General features: G+C 45.3%; 1 protein-coding gene across 1 annotated transcript in view; it reads left to right on the top strand.

Annotated features, from left to right (window-relative positions):
• Positions 1 to 26217, top strand: part of LOC137332237 (A-type potassium channel modulatory protein KCNIP1-like) — a 199500-nt gene that overhangs the window by 149337 nt on the left and 23946 nt on the right. Inside the window, exon 3 of the mRNA XM_067995929.1 lies at positions 14343 to 14412. Within this exon, the coding sequence (XP_067852030.1) occupies positions 14343 to 14412 (70 nt within the window). The remainder of the gene's footprint in view (positions 1 to 14342; positions 14413 to 26217) is intronic.

Genomic DNA, 26217 nt, shown 5'->3' with positions numbered 1-26217 from the left:
GTGAATGGACAGACAGGTTAGTGAATGGACAGACACATTAGTGAATGGACAGACAGGTTAGTGAATGGTCAGACACATTAGTGAATGGACAGACAGGTTAGTGAATGGTCAGACACATTAGTGAATGGACAGACAGGTTAGTGAATGGTCAGACAGGTTAGTGAATGGACAGACACATTAGTGAATGGACAGACAGGTTAGTGAATGGTCAGACACATTAGTGAATGGACAGACAGGTTAATGAATGGTCAGACAGGTTAGTGAATGGACAGACACATTAGTGAATGGTCAGACACATTAGTGAATGGACAGACACATTAGTGAATGGACAGACAGGTTGGTGAATGGACGGACACATTAGTGAATGGACAGACACATTGGTGAATGGACAGACACATTAGTGAATGGACAGACACATTAGTGAATGGACAGACAGGTTGGTGAATGGTCAGACACATTAGTGAATGGACAGACACATTAGTGAATGGACAGACACATTAGTGAATGGTCAGACACATTAGTGAATGGTCAGACACATTAGTGAATGGACAGACACATTAGTGAATGGACGGACAGCTTGGTGAATGGACAGACACATTAGTGAATGGATAGACAGGTTGGTGAATGGACAGACACATTGGTGAATGGACAGACAGGTTGGTGAATGGACAGACACATTGGTGAATGGACAGACACATTGGTGAATGGACAGACACATTAGTGAATGGACAGACAGGTTAATGAATGGACAGACAGGTTAGTGAATGGACAGACAAGTTAGTGTAAATTAGAATAGTGAATTCAATGATAAATCAGGATCAGAAAGTGAAATAAAGGGAGGGCAAGAAATATTGAATTTAGAGACAGAGATAAAAGAGACAGAAAGAAAAGTTTAAAAAAATTTAAAATTTATTTAAATTATTGTTTTTTTAAATGTCCAACCACAATTAAAATCTGTAGGAATGAGACTCCACATTTGTTTCAGTTAATTTTCAGTGCCAGAGACATTGTTTGGCAGTCATTAAGACTTACCAAGCTGTTAAAAGGGTACTTCCAGCAGAATGGACAAGCCCTGACTTTTCCTGGCGTGATTAATCCATATGTATGGTATCAGTGCAGGAACTTCACGCTGTTCCATACATTTAAAAGGGGTGCCAGCCGCCAAGATGCCATTTTCGCGCAGCTGATGGAGGAGCAGTGTATCTTGTTCAGCAACATCTGGATTTCCTCATGTGCGGTCACCGGAAGTTACTGTCCAATTGGCACAGAAATAAGGGTGAGCGCTGTAGGCCTCCTCATTATTTTCACCGCAAAATTCGCCCATCGATATTTCGCGTGTAGATATTGAGCAGTCTAACTGTCTGTCCTGCTGCTTGGTCTTGTTTTCTTTTATTCGTTCATGGGATGTGGGTGTCGCTGGTGAGGCCGGCATTTATTGCCCATCCCTAATTGCCCTTGAGAAGGTGGTGGTGAGCCGCCTTCTCGAACCGCTGCAGTCCATTTGGTGAAGGTTCTCCCACAGTGCTGTTAGGAAGGGAGTTCCAGGATTTTGACCCAGCGACAATGAAGGAACGGCGATATATTTCCAAGTCGGGATGGTGTGTGACTTGGAGGGGAACGTGCAGGTGGTGTTGTTCCCATGTGCCTGCTGCCCCTGTCCTTCTAGGTGGTAGAGGTCACGGGTTTGGGAGGTGCTGTCGAAGAAGCCTTGGCGAGTTGCTGCAGTGCATCCTGTGGATGGTACACACTGCAGCCACAGTCCGCCGGTGGTGAAGGGAGTGAATGTTTAGGATAGTAGATGGGGTGCCAATCAAGCGGGCTGCTTTATCCTGGATGGTGTCGAGCTTCTTGAGTGTTGTTGGAGCTGCACTCACCCAGGCAAGTGGAGAGTATTCCATCACACTCCTGACTTGTGCCTTGTAGATAGTGGAAAGGCTTCGGGGAGTCAGGAGGTGAGTCACTCACCGCAGAATACCCAGTCTCTGACCTGCTCTTGTAGCCGTAGTATTTATATGGCTGGTCCAGTTAAGTTTCTGGTCAATTGTGATCCCCAGGATGTTGATGGTGGGGGATTCGGCGATGGTAATGCCGTTGAATGTCAAGGGGAGGTGGTTAGACTCTCTCATGTTGGAGATGGTCATTGCCTGGCACTTGTCTGGCGCAAATGTTACTTGCCACTTATCAGCCCAAGCCTGGATGTTGTCCAGGTCTTACTGCATGCAGGCTCGGACTGCTTCATTATTTGAGGGGTTGCGAATGCAACTGAACGCTGTGCAATCATCAGCGAACATCCCCATTTCTGACCTTATGATGGAGGGAAGGTCATTGATGAAGCAGCTGAAGATGGTTGGGCCTGGGACACTGCCCTGAGGAACTCCTACAGCAATGCCCTGGGGCTGAGATGATTGGCCTCCAACAACCACTACCATCTTCCTTTGTGCTTGGTATGACTCGAGCCACTGGAGAGTTTTCCCCCTGATTCCCATTGACCTCAATTTTACGAGGGCTCCTTGGTGCCATACTCGGTCAAATGCTGCCTTGATGTCAAGAGCAGTCACTCTCACCTCACCTCTGGAATTGAGCTCTTTTGTCCATGTTTGAACCAAGGCTGTAATGAGGTCTGGAGCAGAGTGGTCCTGGCGGAACCCAAACTGAGCATCGGCGAGCAGGTTATTGGTGAGTAAGTGCTGCCTGATAGCACTGTCGACGTCACCTTCCATTTCTGCTCATGAATCAACGGTAAATTCCAGCTTCAGATTTTGAAATGTTCGTCTTGTCCCACCTGGGTTCACCCTGCACGGCTCTGGGGCTGTGAATCTTTGGGCCTGGCCTGGGCTTGGTTTCTGCAGTGGGTCTCTCACTGGGAGGATTGCAGAGATGGAGGCCGAGTCCTGCATCCTGATCTGCTTGCTGGCCCCTGAATTGCCTATTTTCCACACTTGATTGACATATTTAGTTTAACATATGTGGCGGGGTTTCCCTGTTATTTTGTGGAGGCTGGAGTAGATTTTAATTCGTGTGGCTGGAACGAGACAGGAGCTTTCTTCTCAAACCAGAGCACGTCCTGCTTTGAATTCCCAAATGATCCCTTCCCTCCAATATCCTCTGTCCCTGTCACCAGTGCTCACATCACCCCTTGGGGGATCATTAACATCAGCAGCGACCAGTCTTCAGTGGCTCAGCTAATGAATCATTCCTTTCTTCAAACTCCAGCAGATTATTGAGACAGTGCCCTTGTACTAGGGCCATATCACGACATAATTGCTGCTCTCAAACTCACGGCGCCTCATAGACAGACAGGCTACGGTTCAAAAACCTAGCAGGAAGCTTGGTACGAAATAATTTGACAGTGTAATTGAAGTGTATTCCTTGCAGCTCAGTCTCCAGTCTCAGCCCTCGTCTCTGGGAAATCCAGTGACATTCCAAATCTGTCACTCTGACAACGTCCTCAAGTATTGGAGAAACATGTAGCTCTCACTTTCTAATCCAGCAACTTTATACAGGCAGCCCCCGATCTCTCTCACCAAGGGTCAGCCCCCGATCACTCTCACCAAGGGTCAGCCCCCAGTCTCTCTCACCAAGGGTCAGCCCCCAGTCTCTGTCCCCAATGGTCAGCCCCCAGTCTCTGTCCCCAATGGTCAGCCCCCATTCTCTCTCACCAAGGGTCAGCCCCCAGTCTCTCTCACCAATGGTCAGCCCCCAGTCTCTGTCACCAAGGGTCAGCCCCCAATCTCTCTCGCCAATGGTCAGCCCCCAGTCTCTCTCACCAAGGATCAGCCCCAATCTCTCTCGCCAATGGTCAGCCCCCAGTCTCTCTCACCAAGGATCAGCCCCCAGTCTCTCTCGCCAATGGTCAGCCCCCAGTCTCTCTCACCAAGGATCAGCCCCCAGTCTCTCTCACCAAGGATCAGCCCTCGTCTCTTTCCCCGAGGATCAGCCCCCCATCTCTCTCACCAAGGATCAGCCCCCAGTCTCTGTCCCCAAGGATCAGCCCCCAGTATCTCTCACCAAGGGTCAGCCCCCAGTCTCTGTCCCCAAGGCTTAGCCCCCAGTCTCTGTCCCCAAGGGTCAGCCCCCGGTCTCTGTCCCCAAGGGTCAGCTGCCATTTCTATCCCCAAGGCTCAGCCCCCAGTTTCTGTCCCCAAGGATCAGCCCCCAGTCTCTGTTCCCAAGGGTCAGCCCCCAGTCTCTGTCCCCAAGGATCAGTCCCCAGTCTCTGTTCCCAAGGGTCAGCCCCCAGTCTCTGTCCCCAAGGGTCAGACCGGGTGTGGTTGTCAGTCTTTGTCCCCTGTGGTCAGACTGGGTGTGGTTGTCAGTCTCTGTCCCCAATGGTCAGACTGAGTTGGGTTGTCAGTCTCTGTCCCCAATGGTCAGACTGAGTTGGGTTGTCAGTCTCTGTCCCCAATGGTCAGACAGGGTGGGGTTGTTAGTCTCTGTCCCCAATGGTCAGACTGGGTGTGGTTGTCAGTCTCTGTCTCCAGTGGTCAGACCAGGTGTGGTTGTCAGTCTCTGTCCCCAATGGTCAGACTGAGTTGGGTTGTCCGTCTCTGTCCCCAGTGGTCAGACTGGGTGGGGTTGTCAGTCTCTGTCCCCAGTGGTCAGACTGGGTGGGGTTGTCAGTCTCTGTCCCCAGTGGTCAGACTGGGTGGGGTTGTCAGTCTCTGTCCCCAGTGGTCAGACCAGGTGTGGTTGTCAGTCTCTGTCCCCAATGGTCAGACTGAGTTGGGTTGTCCGTCTCTGTCCCCAGTGGTCAGACTGGGTGTGGTTGTCAGGCTCTCTTACTTGAAGGACGTTAGTGAACCAATTTTCCAACAATTCGGCAGCTTTCATGGTAATTTTTTCAGGTGCCAGCCACAAATTACCCGATTAATTGAATTGAATTGAACAACTTGCCATAATGGAATTTGAACTCATGACCTGTGGGTTGCTTGTCCAGGACCAGAACCATCACTACATCCATATTTCAACTGGATTAATGATTCTGTTCAAATTGCAGACAGAGGAATATCGTTCAATCATCTTAAATTATCGCTGTTATCGCCAATAGGATTGTCTGATTATGAGGGTTTAAGAAGAGAAAGGCCCCAGTATTCCTTGGGGTTCCATCACTCTTCTGCCATAAATCTGGCAGATCCCTCCACCCCCCCCCCCTCCCCCCTCAAAAAGGTAAGTTCTTCTGCCCACGCCCTACAGGGCAAATGATGGCTGGGTCAAAGGCAGGGGCAGGGACTGCCTAAACTGGGAGAGTTTAACAAGTTATTCTGGGCCCCTTGCTTAGTGACCAATCGTAACAGTGGTGTGATCCAAGGGTGGGGGAGGGGGCTGGGCAACCCCCTCCCCCTCCATGAACGGCCAGACACAGAGATGGAGAGGCCACCTGAAGTGGCAATTTGCACCCACCTTGAGCCATGTAAATAAGGTGCCCTCCCACCGACCCATCAAACTCCAGCGGGGTTAGCCCTGGGGGGACACAATCCCGGCCTTAACCACCAGCGATTGACAATCCAGGGGTTTCAGACCTAAAAACTCTTAAAGTGCACAGCTTGTCGATAAGCATCTAAAAGAGGGAAAAGAGAGGTTTACTGTTTGGGCCCTTCATCAGAACTGGGCTCTAAGGTTTTGTTTCCATGGTATTTCAGGGTTTCTGAACTAGAAGAACGGTTGGTGTCACTTCAGGGCACAAGGGAGGCTGAAAGTTTCTTGGATCGCACATTCCAGGAGGAAGCAGTGCTGGATCTAGTTCTGGGGAATGAAGTGGGGCAGGTGGAGCATGTTTCAATGGGGGAGTATTTGGGAAATAGTGATCACAATATCATTAGGTTTAGAATAGTTATGGAAAAGGACAAGGAACAATCAAAGGTGAAAATATTTAACTGGAGGAGGGCTAATTTCAGTGAGTTGAAAAGAGATCTTGCCCAGGTGGATTGGAAACAAAGATTGGCAGGTAAATCAGTAAATGAGCAATGGGAGACCTTCAAAGAGGAAATAGTTTGGGTACAGAGTAGACACATTGCCATGAGGGGGAAAGGAAGGGCATTCAAAGCTAGAGCTCCCTGGATGACAAAACAAATAGGGATTAAAATGAAACAGAAAAAGGAGGCTTATGATAAATGTCAGGTTCAAAATACAGCAGAGAATCAAGCAGAATGCAGACATTACAGAGGAGAAGTGAACAAGGAAATAAGAGAGGCAAAGAGAGTGTATGGGAAAAGATTAGCGGGCAACATAAAAGGGAACACTTAAAGTCTTTTATAAACATGTGAAGAGTAAAGGGGTAGTCAAAGGAAGGGTGGGGCCGATTAGAGATGAAAAGGAGATCTTCTTGTGGAGGCAGAGGACATGGCTGAGGTACTAAATGAATACTTTGCATCTGTCTTCACTAGAGAAGAGGATGCTGCCATTGTAGCAGTAAAGGAGGAAGTAGTAGTGATATTGGATAGAATAAAAATAGATAAAGAGGAGGTACTTAAAAGGTTGGCAGTACTCAAAGTAGAAAGGTCACCCGATCCAGATGGGATGTATCCTAGGTTACTGAGGGAAGTAAGGGTGGAAATAATGGAGACTCTGGCCACAATCTTCCAATCCACTTTGGATCTGGGGACAATGCCGGAGGACTGGAAAATTGCAAATGTTACACCTCCGTTCAAAAAATGGGAGAGGGATAAATTTGGCAATTACAGGTCAGTCAGCATAACGCTGGTGGTGAGGAAACTTTTAGACACAATGGGCGTTAAATTGGGCCGTGTAGCGCCCGTTGTTTCGCCGCTACACGGCCTCTCCGACATCCAAGATGGCGTCTTGGCTGCGCACTCACGTTTCCAGCGTGACGTGCGCCGGACGGCATCTTGGTATAGGAGTTAGCGCATACGCAAATACCTAACGCCGGAAGGATGTAAAGTAAGGAGAAAATGGATACAATCAGCGGATTTAAAGTGATAGACATCATTTTGGGACTTAAAAAGCTCAAAACTCAACGTACTGTCTAAACCCGACCATCTGAACGTGTCTTAGAGTGCCTGGAGGACCCCCCACCAGCGCTATTTAAAGGGACCATGCAGGATTTACAGGTTAGTTGCTGGATTATTGCTTCTAGCTGCCGAGACATTTGTGACTGTTTTTGGAGGTCTCCTATACTTCAATACTAGGACGCGGGGACATAGTCTAACATTTAGAGCCAGGACGTGCAGGAGTGAAGTTAGGAAATGCTTCTACACGCAAAGGGTGGGAGACGTTTGGAACGTTCTTCTGCAGACGGCAGTTGATGCTAACTCACTTGTGAATGTTAAATCTGAGATTGATAGATTTCTGTGAACCAAGGGTATTAAGGGATATGGGGCTAAGGCGGGTACATGGAGTTAGGTCACAGGTCCACCATGATCTCACTGAATGGTGGAACAGGCTCGAGGGGCTGAATGCCACTGCCACTTGCTGCCTCATGTTATGTACCACCTTCTCCTGCAAGAAAGCGGGACGTGTGTCTGGGTGATGTGCCTGTCATAGTTGAATAGCCAGTGTGTGTGGCCTGTGAGTTGTGGGTGGGCGGCTTGCAACAGTGGTAATGTGTAAGGGTGAGAGGAAGCATCTGATTGGAAGAGTTGAGTACTTATGGAAAGAGTTTGTTGGTATGTTGGTGATGGGGGTGTAGTGCGTGGAGCAGTGGGTGCGGCCTGGCATTGACTTTGATCCCTGCTGCCTCCCACTGCCTTTTGGGTAAATGTCTGGAGGGCCTCTTGCCCCCCCCCCCCTCCAATGCGGATATAGGATGTCCCTCCTTCTGTCCACCTCTTGCACCAAGGCCTCTGGTGCATCAGCAGAGAACCTTGGTGCACACTCTCTCGCAGCCTTTAGTCAATGTTTTAACATAACTCATCAGTTTGTAAACATAGGGACGGGAGCTGCATCTGTATTTTGCATGTGTGATGTCTGATCTCCGTTCAGACTCCGTGCAGACAGCAGACTGTTATTTTCAGCAAATAACAGGTACCAGCTCCCTTTAAAAGAGTTTTCAGAGACAGCCTGCCTTTAAGGGATTGGGGCTCCCTCTGCTGGTGGAAAGTGCGGATTCCATGGAATCCTCGTGTCAACACTGATTCGGAACGCTGCTTGAAGGTGAGTCCTCAGGCCTCACGAAAGTCTCGTCCTGCCTGCACAGAGGCCATTGGGCACGGGGTAATAGCGGATCGGGCTACCCCCACCCAATAATAGCCCCTATCCAATATTTTTTTTCCTCCAATGATCCAAGACAAAATTAATTGTCATTTAGAAAAACATGAGTTAATAAATAAAAGCCAGCATGGATTTGTTAAAGACAAATCATGTCTGACAAATTTGATTGAGTTCTTTGATGAAGTAACGGAGAGGGTTGATGAGGGTAGTGCGGTCGATGTTGTGTATATGAATTTTCAAAAGGTATTTGATAAAATACCAGATAATAGGCTTGTTAGCAAAAATGAAGCCCATGGGATTAAAGGGACAATGGCAGCATAGATACAAAATTTGCTAAGAGACAGAAAGCAGAGAGTAGTGGTGAACGGTTGTTTATTAGACTGCATACAGTGGTGTTCCCCAGGGGTCGGTGTTGGGGCCACTGCTCTTTTTGATACATATTAATGACCCGGGCTTGGATATACAGGGCACAATTTCAAAGTTTGCAGATGGCACAAAGTTTGGAAATGTAGTAAACAATTTGGAGGATAGTAACAAGCTTCAGGAGGACATAGACAGACATGGCAGATGAAACTTTTTAATGCAATGAAGTTTGAAGTGATGCATTTTGGAATGTATAATAAAGAAAGGCAATATAAACTAAATGGTTCAATTTTAATAGAAGTGCAGGAACAGAGAGACCTGCGGTTGTACATACACAAGTTTTTGAAGGTGGCAGGACAAGTTGATAATGCTGTTTAAAAGCATACGGGATCCTGGGCTTTATAAATAGAAGCATAAAGTACAAAAGCAAGGGAGTTATGCTAAATCTTTATGCAACGCTGGTTACAGCAGCTGGAGTATTGTGTTCAATTCTGGGCACCACACTTTAGGAAGGATGTCAAGGCCTTAGAGAGGGTGCAGAAGAGATTTACCAGAATGGTTCCAGGGATGAGGGACTTCAGTTACATGGAGAGACTGGAGAAGCTGGGGTTGGTCTCCTTAGGACAGAGAAGGTTAAGAGGAGATTTAATAGAGGTGTTCAAAATCATAAGCGGTAGATAGAGAGAAACTGTTTCCAGTGGCAGGAGGGTCGGTAACCAAAGGACACAGATTTAAGATAATTGGCAAAATAACCAGAGGGGAGATGAGAAGAAATATTTTTATGCAGCGAGTTGTCACGATCTAAAATGCACTGCCTGAAGCAGATTCAATAGTAACTTTCAAAAGGGAATTCGATAAATACTTGAAAAGGAAAAATTTGCAGGGCTATGGGGAAAGAGTGGGGGAGTGGGACAAATTGGATAGATCTTTCAAAGAGCCGACACAGGCACAATGGGCCGAATGGCCTCCTTCTGAGCTGTAACATTCTATGATTCTATGATATTGACTCACCCTTAAAGCTGTTTGTTGAATCAGCAGATCGAGGCAATCTCCCACAATCTCCGATCTTGCATGGGGTGTGGCACAGGGGCAGCTGTAATACTGAGCAAGGTTTGCTTGGTGAATGTTGTATGCTCGGGCAGTGGGGTGATTGGTTGGTGTGTGTAGTGAAAGGTCTCACTACACAAATTAACCTGATTGTGACTGGGGTTAGAATTACTGGACCCTGTAGAATTGGATTGAAGTCCCTACATGGACTTTACTTCCATATTTAAAATGTTTGTAATCCTTCCTGGAGAATTTTTTTCTTAAAGCAGCTCCAAAATGCACCAAATAAAGTATCAGTTTATGGGGCCTTGCAATTGTCAAGTTCTCATTCAGTTCTGGTTTCTGTGGTCAAGTCCACATTCAGTTCTGGTTTCTGTGGTCAAGTCCACGTTCAGTTCTGGTTTCTGTGGTCAAGTCCACGTTCAGTTCTGGTTTCTGTGGTCAAGTCCACATTCGCCACTGGGAGGAAGAAAGTTACCTGGACACTTTGATCCAGGAGGCAATCACGCCCCTTAGACTAAATACTGTAGAATTGGCACGTGGTCAGGGACAGGAGGGTGTGACTGCGAGTGAGGCAGGTATGGGGATCCAGGAGGTAACATTGCAGGAGCCTCAGCCTCTGCACTTGTCCAATAGATATGAGGTTCTTGCAGCCCTTGTGGACGAGTGCAGTGAATGCAGGGAGGATGAGCAAACTGGCCACGGCACCGTGGTTCAGGGGGTCATCCAAGTGGGGGGAGTAAAAAGGAATGTGGTTGTAGTAGGCGACAGTATAGTTAGAGGAATAGATACTGTTCTCTGCAGGCAAGAGCGAGAGTCCCGAAGGCTGTGTTGCCGACCCGGTGCCAGGGTTAAGGACATCTCCTCAGGGCTGGAGAGAAACTTGGAGTGGGAGGGGGAGGATCCAGTGGTTGTGATCCACGTAGGTACCAATGACGTAGGTAGGACTAAGAAAGAGGTTCTGCTGAGGGAGTTTGAGCAGCTAGGGACTAAATTAAAAAGCAGAACCACAAAGGTTATAATCTCCAGATTATTACCTGAGCCACGAGCAAATCAGATCAGAGAGATGAATGCGTGGCTCAAAGATTGGTGTGGGAAAAGTGGGTTTCGATTCATGGGGCACTGGCACCAGGACTGGGGAAAGAGGGAGCTGTTCCGTTGGGACGGGCTTCACCTGAAACATGCTGGGACCAGTGTTCTGGCAAACCGAATAACTAAGGCGGTAGAGAAGGCTTTAAACTAAATAGAGGGGGGGAGGGCTCAGGTGGGGCGAAGTTTAGATTGATGAAGAGAAAAGACAAGGAAGTAGTACAGGAAAGTGATGGAGGTAATGATAAACAGAGTCCGGAAGGGACAGAGCGTACAAACATAAGAGTGCACCAACAAATGGGCCGGGGTAGGAAAGAATGGTAAAAAGACAAAATTAAAGGTTCTTTATCTGAATGCGCACAGCATTCGTAATAAGATAGATGAATTGACGGCACAAATAGAAACAAATGGGTATGATCTTGTGGCCATTACAGAGACGTGGTTGCAAGGTGACCAAGTGTGGGAGCTAAATATTCAGGGTTATTTAACATTTCGGAAGGATAGGAAAAAAGGTAAAGGTGGTGGGGTAGCTCTGTTAATAAAGGATGAAATTGGTATAATAGTGAGAAATGATCTTGGCTCAGAAGATCAAGATGTCGAATCAATTTGGGTGGAGGTAAGAAATAGCAAGGGAAAGAAATCACTGGTGGGAGTAGTATATAGGCCCCCTAACAGTAGCTACATTGTAGGGCAAAATATAAATCAGGAAATAAGGGGGGCTTGTAAAAAAGATAATGCAATAATCATGGGCAATTTTAACTTTCACATAGATTGGACAAATCATATTGGCAAAAATAGCCCTGAGGAGGAGTTCATAGAGTGTATTAGGGACTGTTTCTTAGACCAATACATCGGGGAACCAACCAGGGAACAGGCCATTTTGGATCTGGTAATGGGTAACAAAACAGGATTAATTAATGATCTCAAAGTGAAGGATCCCTTGGGAAGCAGTGATCATAACATGATAAAATTTCACATCCAATTTGAGAGTGAGGATCTTGGGTCTGAAACTATTGTATTAAACTTAAATAAGGGCAATTATAAAGGAATGAGGGCGGAATTGGTTAAAGTGGACTGGGTAAACAGATTAGATGGTATGATGGTGGATAAGCAGTGGCAAACATTTTAAAAGATATTTTATTACTCGCAACAAAAATATATTCCTGTGAGGAGGAAAGACTCCACAAAAAGGGTGAACCAACCATGGCTAACTAAGGAAGTCAAGGATGGTATCAGATTAAAAGAAAAAGCATACAACATGGCAAAGATTACTGGTAAGCCCGAAGATTGGGAAAACTTTAAAAACCAGCAAAGGATGACTAAAATAATAATAAAGAGGGAGAAAATAAATTATGAGAGTAAACTAGCAAGAAATATAAAAACTGACAGTAAAAGCTTCTACAAGTATATAAAAAGGAAGAGGATAGCTACAGTAAACATTGGTCCCTTAGAGGATGAGACTGGGGAAATAATAATGGAAAACAAGGAAATGGCAGAGGAATTGAACAGATATTTTGTATCTGTCTTCACAGTAGAAGACACTAATAATATACCAATAATAGTAGAAAATCAAGGGGCAAAGGGGAGGGAGGAACTAAAAACAATCACTATCACTAGAGAAAAAATACTAGGTAAACTAATGGGTCTAAAGGCTGACAAGTCCCCTGGACCTGATGGTTTGCATCCGAGGGTCTTAAAGGAAGTGGCTACAGAGATAGTGGATGCATTGGTTGTAATCTTCCAGAATTCACTAGATTCTGGAAAGGTCCCAGCGGATTGGAAAACCGCAAACGTAACACCCCAATTCAAGAAGGGAGTGAGACAGAAAGCAGGTAACTATAGACCAGTTAGCCTAACATCTGTCATTGGGAAAATGCTAGAATCCATTATTCAGGAAGTAGTAGCAGGACATTTGGAGACTCATAATACAATCAAGGAGAGTCAACATGGTTTTATGAAGGGGAAATCGTGTCTGACAAATTTATTAGAGTTCTTTGAGTTGGTAATGGGCAGGGTGGATAAAGGGGAACCAATGGATGCAGTATATTTGGATTTCCAAAAGGCATTTGATAAGGTGCCACATAAAAGATTACTGCACAAGATAAGAGCTCATGGTATTGGGGGTAATATACTGGCATGGATAGAGGATTGGCTAACTAACAGAAAACAAAGAGTCAGGATAAAAGGGTCATTTTCAAAATGGCAATCTGTAACTAGTGGGGTGCCGCAGGGCTTATCGCTGGGGCCTCAACTATTTACAATATATATCAATGACTTGGATGAAAGAACAGAGTGTCTTGTGGCCAAATTTGCTGATGATACAAAGATAGGTGGAAAAGCAAGTTGTGATGAGGACACAAAGTGTCTGCAAAGGGATATTGGCAGGTTAAGCGAATGGGTAAAAATTTGGCAGATGGAATATAATGTGGGAAAATGTGAAGTCATCCACTTTGGGAGGAAAAATAAAAAAGCAAAATATTATTTGAATGGAGAAATACTACAAAATGCTGCAGTACAGAGGGATCTGGGTGTCCTCGTACATGAAACACAAAATGTCAACATACAGGTGCAGCAGGTAATCCGGAAGGCAAACGGAATATTGGCCTTTATTTCTAGGGGGATGGAGTATAAAAGCAGGGAAGTCGTGCCACAACTGTACAGGGTGCTGGTGAGACCACACCTGGAGTACTGCGTACAGTTCTGGTGCCCTTATTTAAGGAAGGACATACTTGCATTGGAGGCAGTTCAGAGAAGGTTCACTCGGTTGATTCCGGGTATGGAAGGGTTGTCTTGTGAGGAAAAATTGAACAGGTTGGGTCTGTACTCATTGGAGTTTAGAAGAATGAGAGGAGATCTTATTGAAACATACAAGAATCTGAGCGGACTCAATAGGATAGATGCTGAGAGGATGTTACCCCTCATGGGGGAATCTAAAACTAGGAGGCATAGTCTTAGAATAAGGGGTCACCTGTTTAAGATGGAAATGAGGAGGAATTTCTTCTCCCAGAAGGTCGTGAATCTTTGGAATTCTTTACCCCAAAAAGCTGTGGAGGCTGAGTCATTGAATATATTCAAGGCTGAGTTAGACAAATTTTTGATCAGCAAGAGAGTCAAAGGATATGGGGAAAGGGCGGGAAAGTGGAGTTGAGGTAAAAATCAGATCTGCCAAGATCTCATTGAATGGCGGAGTAGGCTCGAGGGGCCGAATAGCCTACTCCTGCTACTATCTCTTACGGTCTTATGGTCTGTGGTCAAGTCCACATTCAGTTCTGTTTCTGTGGTCAAGTCCACATTCAGTTCTGGTTTCTGTGGTCAAGTCCACATTCAGTTCTGGTTTCTGTGGTCAAGTCCACATTCAGTTCTGGTTTCTGTGGTAAAGTTCACATTCAGTTCTGGTTTCTGTGGTCAAGTCCACATTCAGTTCTGGTTTCTGTGGTCAAGTCCACATTCAGTTCTGGTTTCTGTGGTAAAGTTCACATTCACTGCTGGTTTCTGTGGTCAAGTCCATATTCAGTTCTGGTTTCTGTGGTCAAGTCCACATTCAGTTCTGGTTTCTGTGGTCAAGTCCACATTCAGTGTACCTCAATGTGAATTTCACTTCAAGGCACTAAACAGCAATCCTCCTTTACCACAGCTCATCCTATATACCAGTTCACTTCTTGTCTCCTTTTTTCTAGGAATGTCCCAGTGGTGTTGTCAATGAAGAGACTTTTAAGCAGATTTACTCGCAGTTTTTTCCACACGGAGGTGAGTGACTGAGATCCATAAAACCTTTCCAATAACCGAAACCTTTTCAAATCACTTCCTTTTATTTTATCATTGCCTCCTGACTCCACTAAATGCATCACCTTAGGAATATGGGAAATGCTGGATGAAGAAAGACCAAGGTCCAACTAGTTGGCCTTTTAACATCCTGGTAATCACACGACACAATGATAATGGAGTTGTTGACTAATCATAGCGACCAATCTCTATCAAATAGTCTACAGCCATATAAATACTGTGGCTACAAGAGCAGGTCAGAGGCTGGGTATTCTGCGGCGAGTGACTCACCTCCTGACTCCCCAAAGCCTTTCCAACATCTACAAGGCACAAGTCAGGAGTGTGATGGAATACTCTCCACTTGCCTGGATGAGTGCAGCTCCAACAACACTCAAGAAACTCGACACCATCCAGGACAAAGCAGCCCGCTTGATTGGCACCCCATCTACCACCCTAAACATTCACTCCCTTCACCACCGGCGCACAGTGGCTGCAGTGTGTACCATCCACAGGATGCACTGCAGCAACTCGCCAAGGCTTCTTCGACAGCACCTCCCAAACCCGCGACCTCTACCGCCTAGAAGGACAAGGGCAGCAGGCACATGGGAACAACACCACCTGCACGTTCCCCTCCAAGTCACACACCATCCCGACTTGGAAATATATCGCCGTTCCTTCATCGTCGCTGGGTCAAAATCCTGGAACTCCCTTCCTAATAGCACTGTGGGAGAACCTTCACCACACGGACTGCAGCAGTTCAAGAAGGCAGCTCACCACCACCTTCTCAAGGGCAATTATTGGATGGGTGATAAATACCGGCCTCACCAGCGACGCCCACATCCCATGAACAAATAAAACAAACAACAGACCCAGGCCTGAGGTGAGGAAAACCCCAGTGATGGAGAGCTTTGGTTACCTGCTTTTCCCAAGCATGTTACACTTACCAAGTCATTTTTCAAATTACTCGTATGCTACATCCCAACATGTTACTTTCTGATAGAATTCTTTCTAATTTGCATTTGAATGAATTAACACGATCAGCTTCCACCGTCTCCCTAACGAGTCTGTTCCATCGATCAAAAACTCACTCACTGAAATAATGTTGCTGCAGATTAGTTTTTAAATTTGCCTCTCTTCAAGTACAGTCCGTGTGCTTTAGTACTACTGTTCTGGGATGGCAGGACTGTCGTATGAGGAGAGATTGGGTCGACTCGGCCTGTATTCACTCGAGTTTAAGAGAATGAGAGGGGATCTCATTGAAACATATAAAGTTCTGATAGGGCTAAACATACTGGATGCAGGGAGGATGTTTCCCCTGGCTGGGGGGTCCAGAACGAGGGGTCACAGTCTCAGGATATGGGGTAGGACATTTAAGACTGAGATGAGGAGAAATGTCTTCGCTCAGAGGGTGGTGAACCTGTGGAATTCTCCACCACAGAAGGCTGTGGAGGCCAAGTCACTGAATATATTTAAGAAGGAGCCAGACAGATTTCTAGACACAAAAGGAATCAAGGGGTATGGGGAGAGAGCGGGAATATGGTATTGAGATAAAGGATCAGCCATGATCATATTGAATGGCAGTGCAGGCTCGAGGGGCCGAATAGCCTACTCCTGCTCCTATTTTTTCTATGTTCTGGCTGCCATCCACTCCCTCACCCAGGGGCGAGCCGGCAGGTATGAATCCGTGCAGGCTGGCAATTAAACCATGTATGGTGCCACGCGGTGCCCGATTCTGCCCAACCACTGAGCTTCCAGCGAGTGTTCACTGGGCAGTGACCAGAGGTGGGACGCACGGCTGTTTTCCTGCACTATACCAGGGGCTCTGAGGCCCGTTGCAGAGGACAAACTACAGGCCCGGCTGGGATCGCACAGCTCAGTTCGGACCGAGGATGGGACCTGTTTTCGAAGCAGGTTTTTATTAATGTATTTCACCTGAAGCATTTTGCAAAGACAAACCGCGTCGAGAATTTCCCCGAGGGGGTCACTCGTCCATCGTAACTCCAGCGGAAGATCACCGGAGCCCCGGGCAAAGCACGAAGGGTATAGTGGCTGACTGCGACTATGGCAAGGAGTTACAGGCTGCAGTGAGTTATTATAGAGAGCAGTTACAGACTGTAGTGAGTTATTATAGAGAGCAGTTACAGACTGTAGTGAGTTATTATAGAGAGCAGTTACAGGCTGCAGTGAGTTATTATAGAGAGCAGTTACAGACTGTAGTGAGTTATTATAGAGAGCAGTTACAGACTGTAGTGAGTTATTATAGAGAGCAGTTACAGACTGTAGTGAGTTATTATAGAGAGCAGTTACAGACTGTAGTGAGTTATTATAGAGAGCAGTTACAGACTGTAGTGAGTTATTATAGAGAGCAGTTACAGACTGTAGTGAGTTATTATAGAGAGCAGTTACAGACTGTAGTGAGTTATTATAGAGAGCAGTTACAGACTGTAGTGAGTTATTATAGGGAGCAGTTACAGACTGTAGTGAGTTATTATAGAGAGCAGTTACAGACTGTAGTGAGTTATTATAGAGAGCAGTTACAGACTGTAGTGAGTTATTATAGAGAGCAGTTACAGACTGTAGTGAGTTATTATAGAGAGCAGTTACAGACTGTAGTGAGTTATTATAGAGAGCAGTTACAGACTGTAGTGAGTTATTATAGAGAGCAGTTACAGACTGTAGTGAGTTATTATAGAGAGCAGTTACAGACTGCAGTGAGTTATTATAGAGAGCAGTTACAGACTGTAGTGAGTTATTATAGAGAGCAGTTACAGACTGTAGTGAGTTATTATAGAGAGCAGTTACAGACTGTAGTGAGTTATTATAGAGAGCAGTTACAGACTGTAGTGAGTTATTATAGAGAACAGTTACAGACTGTAGTGAGTTATTATAGAGAACAGTTACAGACTGTAGTGAGTTATTATAGAGAACAGTTACAGTCTGTTGTGAGTTATTATAGAGAGCAGTTGCAGACTGTAGTGAGTTATTATAGAGAGCAGTTACAGATTGTAGTGAGTTATTATAGAGAGCAGTTACAGACTGTAGTGAGTTATTATAGAGAGCAGTTACAGACTGTGGTGAGTTATTATAGAGAGCAGTTACAGACTATAGTGAGTTATTATGGGGAGCAGTTACAGACTGTAGTGGATTATTGTAGAGAGCAGTTACAGGCTGTCGTGAGATATCGAGAGCAGTTACAGACTGTAGTGAGTTATAGAGAGCAGTTACAGAATATAGTGAGTTATTATGGGGAGCCGTTACAGACTGTAGTGGATTACTGTAGAGAGTAGTTACAGGCTGTCGTGAGATATAGAGAGCAGTTACTGACTGTAGTGAGTTATAGAGAGCAGTTACAGACTGTAGTGAGTTATTATAGAGAGCAGTTACAGACTGTAGTGGATTATTATAGAGAGCAGTTACAGACTGTAGTGGATTATTATAGAGAGCAGTTACAGACTGTAGTGAGTTATTATAGAGAGCAGTTACAGACTGTAGTGAGTTATTATAGAGAGCAGTTACAGACTATAGTGAGTTATTATGGGGAGCAGTTACAGACTGTAGTGGATTATTGTAGAGAGCAGTTACAGGCTGTCGTGAGATATCGAGAGCAGTTACAGACTGTAGTGAGTTATAGAGAGCAGTTACAGACTATAGTGAGTTATTATGGGGAGCAGTTACAGACTGTAGTGGATTACTGTAGAGAGCAGTTACAGGCTGTCGTGAGATATAGAGAGCAGTTACTGACTGTAGTGAGTTATAGAGAGCAGTTACAGACTGTAGTGAGTTATTATAGAGAGCAGTTACAGACTGTAGTGGATTATTATAGAGAGCATTTACAGACTGTAGTGGATTCTTATAGAGAGCAGTTACAGGCTGTCGTGAGATATAGAGAGCAGTTACAGACTGTAGTGAGTTATTATAGAGAACAGTTACAGACTGTAGTGAGTTATTATAGAGAACAGTTACAGACTGTAGTGAGTTATTATAGAGAACAGTTACAGTCTGTTGTGAGTTATTATAGAGAGCAGTTGCAGACTGTAGTGAGTTATTATAGAGAGCAGTTACAGATTGTAGTGAGTTATTATAGAGAGCAGTTACAGACTGTAGTGAGTTATTATAGAGAGCAGTTACAGACTGTGGTGAGTTATTATAGAGAGCAGTTACAGACTATAGTGAGTTATTATGGGGAGCAGTTACAGACTGTGGTGGATTATTGTAGAGAGCAGTTACAGGCTGTCGTGAGATATCGAGAGCAGTTACAGACTGTAGTGAGTTATAGAGAGCAGTTACAGACTATAGTGAGTTATTATGGGGAGCCGTTACAGACTGTAGTGGATTACTGTAGAGAGTAGTTACAGGCTGTCGTGAGATATAGAGAGCAGTTACTGACTGTAGTGAGTTATAGAGAGCAGTTACAGACTGTAGTGAGTTATTATAGAGAGCAGTTACAGACTGTAGTGGATTATTATAGAGAGCAGTTACAGACTGTAGTGGATTATTATAGAGAGCAGTTACAGACTGTAGTGAGTTATTATAGAGAGCAGTTACAGACTGTAGTGAGTTATTACAGAGAGCAGTTACAGACTATAGTGAGTTATTATGGGGAGCAGTTACAGACTGTAGTGGATTACTGTAGAGAGCAGTTACAGGCTGTCGTGAGATATAGAGAGCAGTTACTGACTGTAGTGAGTTATAGAGAGCAGTTACAGACTGTAGTGAGTTATTATAGAGAGCAGTTACAGACTGTAGTGGATTATTATAGAGAGCAGTTACAGACTGTAGTGGATTCTTATAGAGAGCAGTTACAGGCTGTCGTGAGATATAGAGAGCAGTTACAGACTGTAGTGAGTTATTATAGAGAACAGTTACAGACTGTAGTGAGTTATTATAGAGAACAGTTACAGACTGTAGTGAGTTATTATAGAGAACAGTTACAGTCTGTTGTGAGTTATTATAGAGAGCAGTTGCAGACTGTAGTGAGTTATTATAGAGAGCAGTTACAGATTGTAGTGAGTTATTATAGAGAGCAGTTACAGACTGTAGTGAGTTATTATAGAGAGCAGTTACAGACTGTGGTGAGTTATTATAGAGAGCAGTTACAGACTATAGTGAGTTATTATGGGGAGCAGTTACAGACTGTAGTGGATTATTGTAGAGAGCAGTTACAGGCTGTCGTGAGATATAGAGAGCAGTTACAGACTGTAGTGGATTATTATAGAGAGCAGTTACAGACTGTAGTGAGTTATTATAGAGAGCAGTTACAGACTGTAGTGAGTTATTATAGAGAGCAGTTACAGACTATAGTGAGTTATTATGGGGAGCAGTTACAGACTGTAGTGGATTATTGTAGAGAGCAGTTACAGGCTGTCGTGAGATATCGAGAGCAGTTACAGACTGTAGTGAGTTATAGAGAGCAGTTACAGACTATAGTGAGTTATTATGGGGAGCAGTTACAGACTGTAGTGGATTACTGTAGAGAGCAGTTACAGGCTGTCGTGAGATATAGAGAGCAGTTACTGACTGTAGTGAGTTATAGAGAGCAGTTACAGACTGTAGTGAGTTATTATAGAGAGCAGTTACAGACTGTAGTGGATTATTATAGAGAGCAGTTACAGACTGTAGTGGATTCTTATAGAGAGCAGTTACAGGCTGTCGTGAGATATAGAGAGCAGTTACAGACTGTAGTGGATTATTATAGAGAGCAGTTACTGTTGGGTGTTTCAGTGCCTCCCCCCTTCTTGGTAGCTGCGAGGAGACTCTGAGACAGCATCCCGTCTGGGGAGAATAGCACAGCCTGTTCATCTCGCCCTCGCTACACCCGTTGATCCCCCCAATCTGCTCCATTGCCACGAAGTGTACTGAGGGATCCCCATCCCGTCTTAACTTGGACCTTCCTGCAAGCGTGGCTTGCAGCTGAGGGTTGGTGTCAGGCCCCACATAGTCGCTCTGCAACGGCCCTTGGTCCCCATTTGCTGCTGGCGGACCAAACCTTTGCTGTCACAGAGGACACATGGGATTCCCTAGCATCTGTTGCTCTTCCTGGGATCCCATAACCTGAGCCCTACTGGCGGACTCTGCGGTAACCCTACTGGCGGACTCTGCGGTAACCCTACTGGCGGACTCTGCGGTAACCCTGCTGGCGGACTCTGCGTTAACCCTGCTGGCGGACTCTGCGGTAACCCTACTGGCGGACTCTGCGGCAACCCTACTGGCGGACTCTGCGGTAACCCTCCTGGCGGACTCTGCGGTAACCCTACTGGCGGACTCTGCGGTAACCCAACTGGCGGACCCTGCGGTAACCCAACTGGCGGACTCTGCGGTAACCCAACTGGCGGACTCTGCGGTAACCCTACTGGCGGACTCTGCGGTAACCCTACTGGCGGACTCTGCGGTAACCCTACTGGCGGACTCTGCGGTAACCCTACTGGCGGGCTCACCCTGACCTTCCTCGTCCCTGACTAGCTCGGCTGCCCCCGGAGCTATCAGGCCAACCATCCCTCTGGCCTTCGACAAGGCTTTGGTCAGCTTTCGGGTCTCCTCCCTACAAGGCCCGTGATCCCTATCCTCGTACCCCCTCTCCTGCACAACCTTGTTCGCTACCCTCATGTCGCTGAGGCGCCCCTCGGCTGTACCAGCCCCGGCCTGTAGCCTTTGGTTGTCCTCTCGGAGACCCTGAACTTGCACTTGAGCTTCAGTGACCTGACATTTCAAGTCCTGGTTCTGGATACGAGATGCTTCCTCTCGAACACCACACTCCTTCCTTGCGGAGTGGAGATCCTCCAGTAATCTACTCCCAGCCATCCCTCTAACCTCGCACTCTTCCTTGGGGGCCTGCTGCTCTATCTCAGGCCACCCTCAGGCTCCCTGAGCTTCTGGATTTGCTTTTGCAGATGCAGCAGCCACACAGCCTTTTCCTTGGACTTTTTGTGACTCTTGCTCCCTGTCCATTCCGCTGCTCTCTGCTGAGGGCAGTCAGAATGGATCATGTCCAGAATCCATGGTTGGGCCACGTTAATTTTTGTATACACGTATGAGGAAATTCTTTCCTCCATACCCAAACATTCACCTGAAACCATATTCATATCTTTCAGTGAATTCACTGCCAAACCCTCCTACCTGGCTCGCCAGATCTGTAGGGTGTTAAATCCTACATTACAGGCTGTAGTGAGTTATTATAGAGAGCAGTTACAGACTGTCGTGAGTTATTATACGGAGCAGTTACAGACTGTTGTGGATTATTATAGAGAGCAGTTACAGACTGTAGTGAGTTATTATAGAGAGCAGTTACAGACTGTAGTGAGTTATTATAGGGAGCAGTTACAGATTGTAGTGAGTTATTATAGAGAGCAGTTACAGATTGTAGTGAGTTATTATAGGGAGCAGTTACAGACTGTAGTGAGTTATTATAGAGAGCAGTTACAGACTGTAGTGAGTTATTATAGAGAGCAGTTACAGACTGTAGTGAGTTATTATAGGGAACAGTTACAGACTGTAGTGAGTTATTATAGAGAGCACTTACAGACTGTAGTGAGTTATTATAAAGAGCAGTGACAGACTCTAGTGAGTTATTATAGAGAGCAGTTACAGACTGTAGTGAGTTATTATAGAGAGCAGTTACAGACTGTAGTGAGTTATTATAGAGAGCAGTTACAGACTGTAGTGAGTTATTATAGAGAGCAGTTCCAGACTGCAGTGAGTTATTATAGAGAGCAGTTACAGACTGTAGTGAGTTATTATAGGGAGCAGTTACAGACTGTAGTAAGTTATTATAGAGAGCAGTTACAGACTGTCGTGAGTTATTATAGAGAGCCGTTACAGACTGTAGTGAGTTATTATAGAGAGCAGTTACAGACTTTAGTGGATTATTGTGGAGAGCAGTTACAGACTGTAGTGAGTTATTATAGAGAGCAGTTACAGACTGTAGTGAGTTATTATAGAGAGCAGTTACAGACTCTAGTGAGTTATTATAGAGAACAGTTACAGATTGTAGTGAGTTATTATAGAGAGCAGTTACAGACTCCAGTGAGTTATTATAGGGAGCAGTTACAGACTGTAGTGAGTTATTATAGAGAGCAGTTACAGACTGTAGTGAGTTATTATAGAGAGCAGTTACAGACTGTAGTGAGTTATTATAGAGAGCAGTTACAGACTGCAGTGAGTTATTATAGAGAGCAGTTCCAGACTGTAGTGAGTTATTATAGAGAGCAGTTACAGACTCTAGTGAGTTATTATAGGGAGCAGTTACAGACTGTAGTGAGTTATTATAGAGAGCAGTTACAGACTGTAGTGAGTTATTAAAGAGAGCAGTGACAGACTGTAGTGGATTATTGTAGAGAGCAGTTACAGGCTGTCGTGAGATATGGAGAGCAGTTACAGACTGTAGTGAGTTATGATAGAGAGCAGTTACAGACTGTAGTGAGTTATAGAGAGCAGTTACAGACTGTAGTGGATTATTGTAGAGAGCAGTTACAGGCTGTCGTGAGATATGGAGAGCAGTTACAGACTGTAGTGAGTTATAGAGAGCAGTTACAGACTGTAGTGGATTATTGTAGAGAGCAGTTACAGGCTGTCGTGAGATATGGAGAGCAGTTGCAGACAGCAGTGAGTTATAGAGAGCAGTTACAGACTATAGTGAGTTATAGAGAGCAGTTACAGGCTATAGTGAGTTATAGAGAGCAGTTACAGGCTATAGTGAGTTATTATAGAGAGCTGTTACTGTTGGGTGTTTCAGTGCCTCCCCCCTTCTTGGTAGCTGCGAGGAGACTCTGAGACAGCATCCCGTCTGGGGAGAATAGCACAGCCTGTTCATCTCACCCTCGCTACACCCGTTGATCCCCCCAATCTGCTCCATTGCCACGAAGTGTACTGAGGGATCCCCATCCTGTCTTAACTTGGACCTTCCTGCAAGCATGGCTTGCAGCTGAGGGTTGGTGTCAGGCCCCACATAGTCGCTCTGCAACGGCCCTTGGTCCCCATTTGCTGCTGGCGGACCAAACCTTTGCTGTCACAGAGGATACATGGGATTCCCTAGCATCTGTTGCTCTTCCTCGGATCCCATAACCTGAGCCCTACTGGCGGACTCTGCGGTAACCCTACTGGCGGACTCTGCGGTAACCCTACTGGCGGGCTCACCCTGACCTTCCTCGTCCCTGACTAGCTCGGCTGCCCCCGGAGCTATCAGGCCAACCATCCCTCTGGCCTTCGACAAGGCTTTGGTCAGTTTTCGGGTCTCCTCCCTACAAGGCCCGTGATCCCTATCCTCGTACCCCCTCTCCTGCACAACCTTGTTCGCTACCCTCATGTCGCTGAGGCGCCCCTCGGCTGTACCAGCCCCGGCCTGTAGCCTTTGGTTGTCCTCTCGGAGACCCTGAACTTGCACTTGAGCTTCAGGTACCTGACATTTCAAGTCCTGGTTCTGGATACGAGATGCTTCCTCTCGAACACCACACTCCTTCCTTGCGGAGTGGAGATCCTCCAGTAATCTACTCCCAGCCATCCCTCTAACCTCGCACTCTTCTTTGGGGGCCTGCTGCTCTATCTCAGGCCACCCTCAGGCTCCCTGAGCTTCTGGATTTGCTTTTGCAGATGCAGCAGCCACACAGCCTTTTCCTTGGACTTTTTGTGACTCTTGCTCCCTGTCCATTCCGCTGCTCTCTGCTGAGGGCAGTCAGAATGGATCATGTCCAGAATCCACGATTGGGCCACATTAATTTTTGTATACACGTATGAGGAAATTCTTTCCTCCATACCCAAACATTCACCTGAAACCATATTCATATCTTTCAGTGAATTCACTGCCAAACCCTCCTACCTGGCTCGCCAGATCTGTAGGGTGTTAAATCCTACATTACAGGCTGTAGTGAGTTATTATAGAGAGCAGTTACAGACTGTCGTGAGTTATTATACGGAGCAGTTACAGACTGTTGTGGATTATTATAGAGAGCAGTTACAGACTGTAGTGAGTTATTATAGAGAGCAGTTACAGACTCTAGTGAGTTATTATGGAGAGCAGTTACAGACTGTAGTGGATTATTATAGAGAGCAGTTACAGATTGTAGTGAGTTATTATAGAGAGCAGTTACAGACTGTAGTGGATTATTATAGAGAGCAGTTACAGACTGTAGTGAGTTATTATAGAGAGCAGTTACAGATTGTAGTGAGTTATTATAGAGAGCAGTTACAGTCTGTGGTGAGTTATTATAGAGAGCAGTTACAGACTGTAGTGAGTTATTTTCGAGAGCAGTTACAGACTGTAGTGAGTTATTATAGAGAGCCGTTACAGACTGTAGTGAGTTATTATAGAGAGCAGTTACAGACTGTAGTGAGTTATTATAGAGAGCAGTTACAGACTGTAGTGAGTTATTATAGGGAGCAGTTACAGACTGTAGTGAGTTATTATAGAGAGCAGTTACAGACTGTAGTGAGTTATTATAGGGAGCAGTTACAGACTGTAGTGAGCTTTTATAGAGAGCAGTTACAGACTGTAGTGAGTTATTATAGGGAGCAGTTACAGACTGTAGTGAGTTATTATAGAGAGCAGTTACAGACTGTAGTGAGTTATTATAGAGAGCAGTTACAGGCTGCAGTGAGTTATTATGGGGAGCAGTTACAGACTGTAGTGAGTTATTATGGGGAGCAGTTACAGACTGTAGTGAGCTATTATAGAGAGCAGTTACAGACTGTAGTGAGTTATTTTGGGGAGCAGTTACAGACTGTAGTGAGTTATTATGGAGAGCAGTTACAGTCTGTAGTGAGTTATTATAGAGAGCAGTTACAGACTGTAGTGAGTTATTATAGAGAGCAGTTACAGCCTGTAGTGAGTTATTATCGGGAGCAGTTACAGACTGTAGTGAGTTATTATAGAGAGCAGTTACAGACTGTAGTCAGTTATTATAGAGAGCAGTTACAGACTGCAGTGAGTTATTATAGGGAGCAGTTACAGACTGTAGTGAGTTATTATAGAGAGCAGTTACAGACTGCAGTGAGTTATTATAGGGAGCAGTTACAGACTGTAGAGAGTTATTCTGGAGAGCAGTTACAGATTGTAGTGAGTTATTATAGAGAGCAGTTACAGACTGCAGTGAGTTATTATAGGGAGCAGTTACAGACTGTAGTGAGTTATTATAGAGAGCAGTTACAGACTGTAGTGAGTTATTATAGGGAGCAGTTACAGACTGTAGTGAGTTATTATAGAGAGCAGTTCCAGACTGTAGTGAGTTATTATAGAGAGCAGTGACAGACTGTAGTGAGTTATTATAGAGAGCAGTTACAGACTGTAGTGAGTTATTATAGAGAGCAGTTACAGACTGTAGTGAGTTATTGTTGGGAGCAGTTACAGACTGTAGTGAGTTATTATAGGGAATAGCTGCAGACTGTAATGTCTTTTAGGGAGCAATTATCGACTACGGTCAATTATTACAGAGAGCAGTTACAGACTGAAATGAGTTATTATAGAGAGCAGTTACAGACTGTAGTGAGTTATTATAGGGAGCAATTACAGACTGTAATGAGTTATTATAGAGAGCAGTTGCAGATTCTAATGAGTTATTATAGGGTGCAATTACAGGCTGTCGTGAGTTATTATAGAGAGCATTTACTGGCTGTGGCGAGTTGCAATAGTGAGCAGTCAGGTTACGGTCGCATAGTGGTCCTATTACTCGGCTAATAATCCAGAGTCATGAGTTCAAATCCTACCACAGCAGCTGGGGAATTTAAATTCAATTAATTAAATAAAAAAGTCTGATTTTAAAAAACTAGTATCAGTAATGCTAGCCATGAAACTACCGGATTATC

Source organism: Heptranchias perlo, chromosome 14 (assembly GCF_035084215.1).
Source record: "Heptranchias perlo isolate sHepPer1 chromosome 14, sHepPer1.hap1, whole genome shotgun sequence".
In the NCBI taxonomy this organism is placed as follows: domain Eukaryota; kingdom Metazoa; phylum Chordata; class Chondrichthyes; order Hexanchiformes; family Hexanchidae; genus Heptranchias; species Heptranchias perlo.
This window is presented reverse-complemented; position numbering and strand designations above follow the sequence as displayed.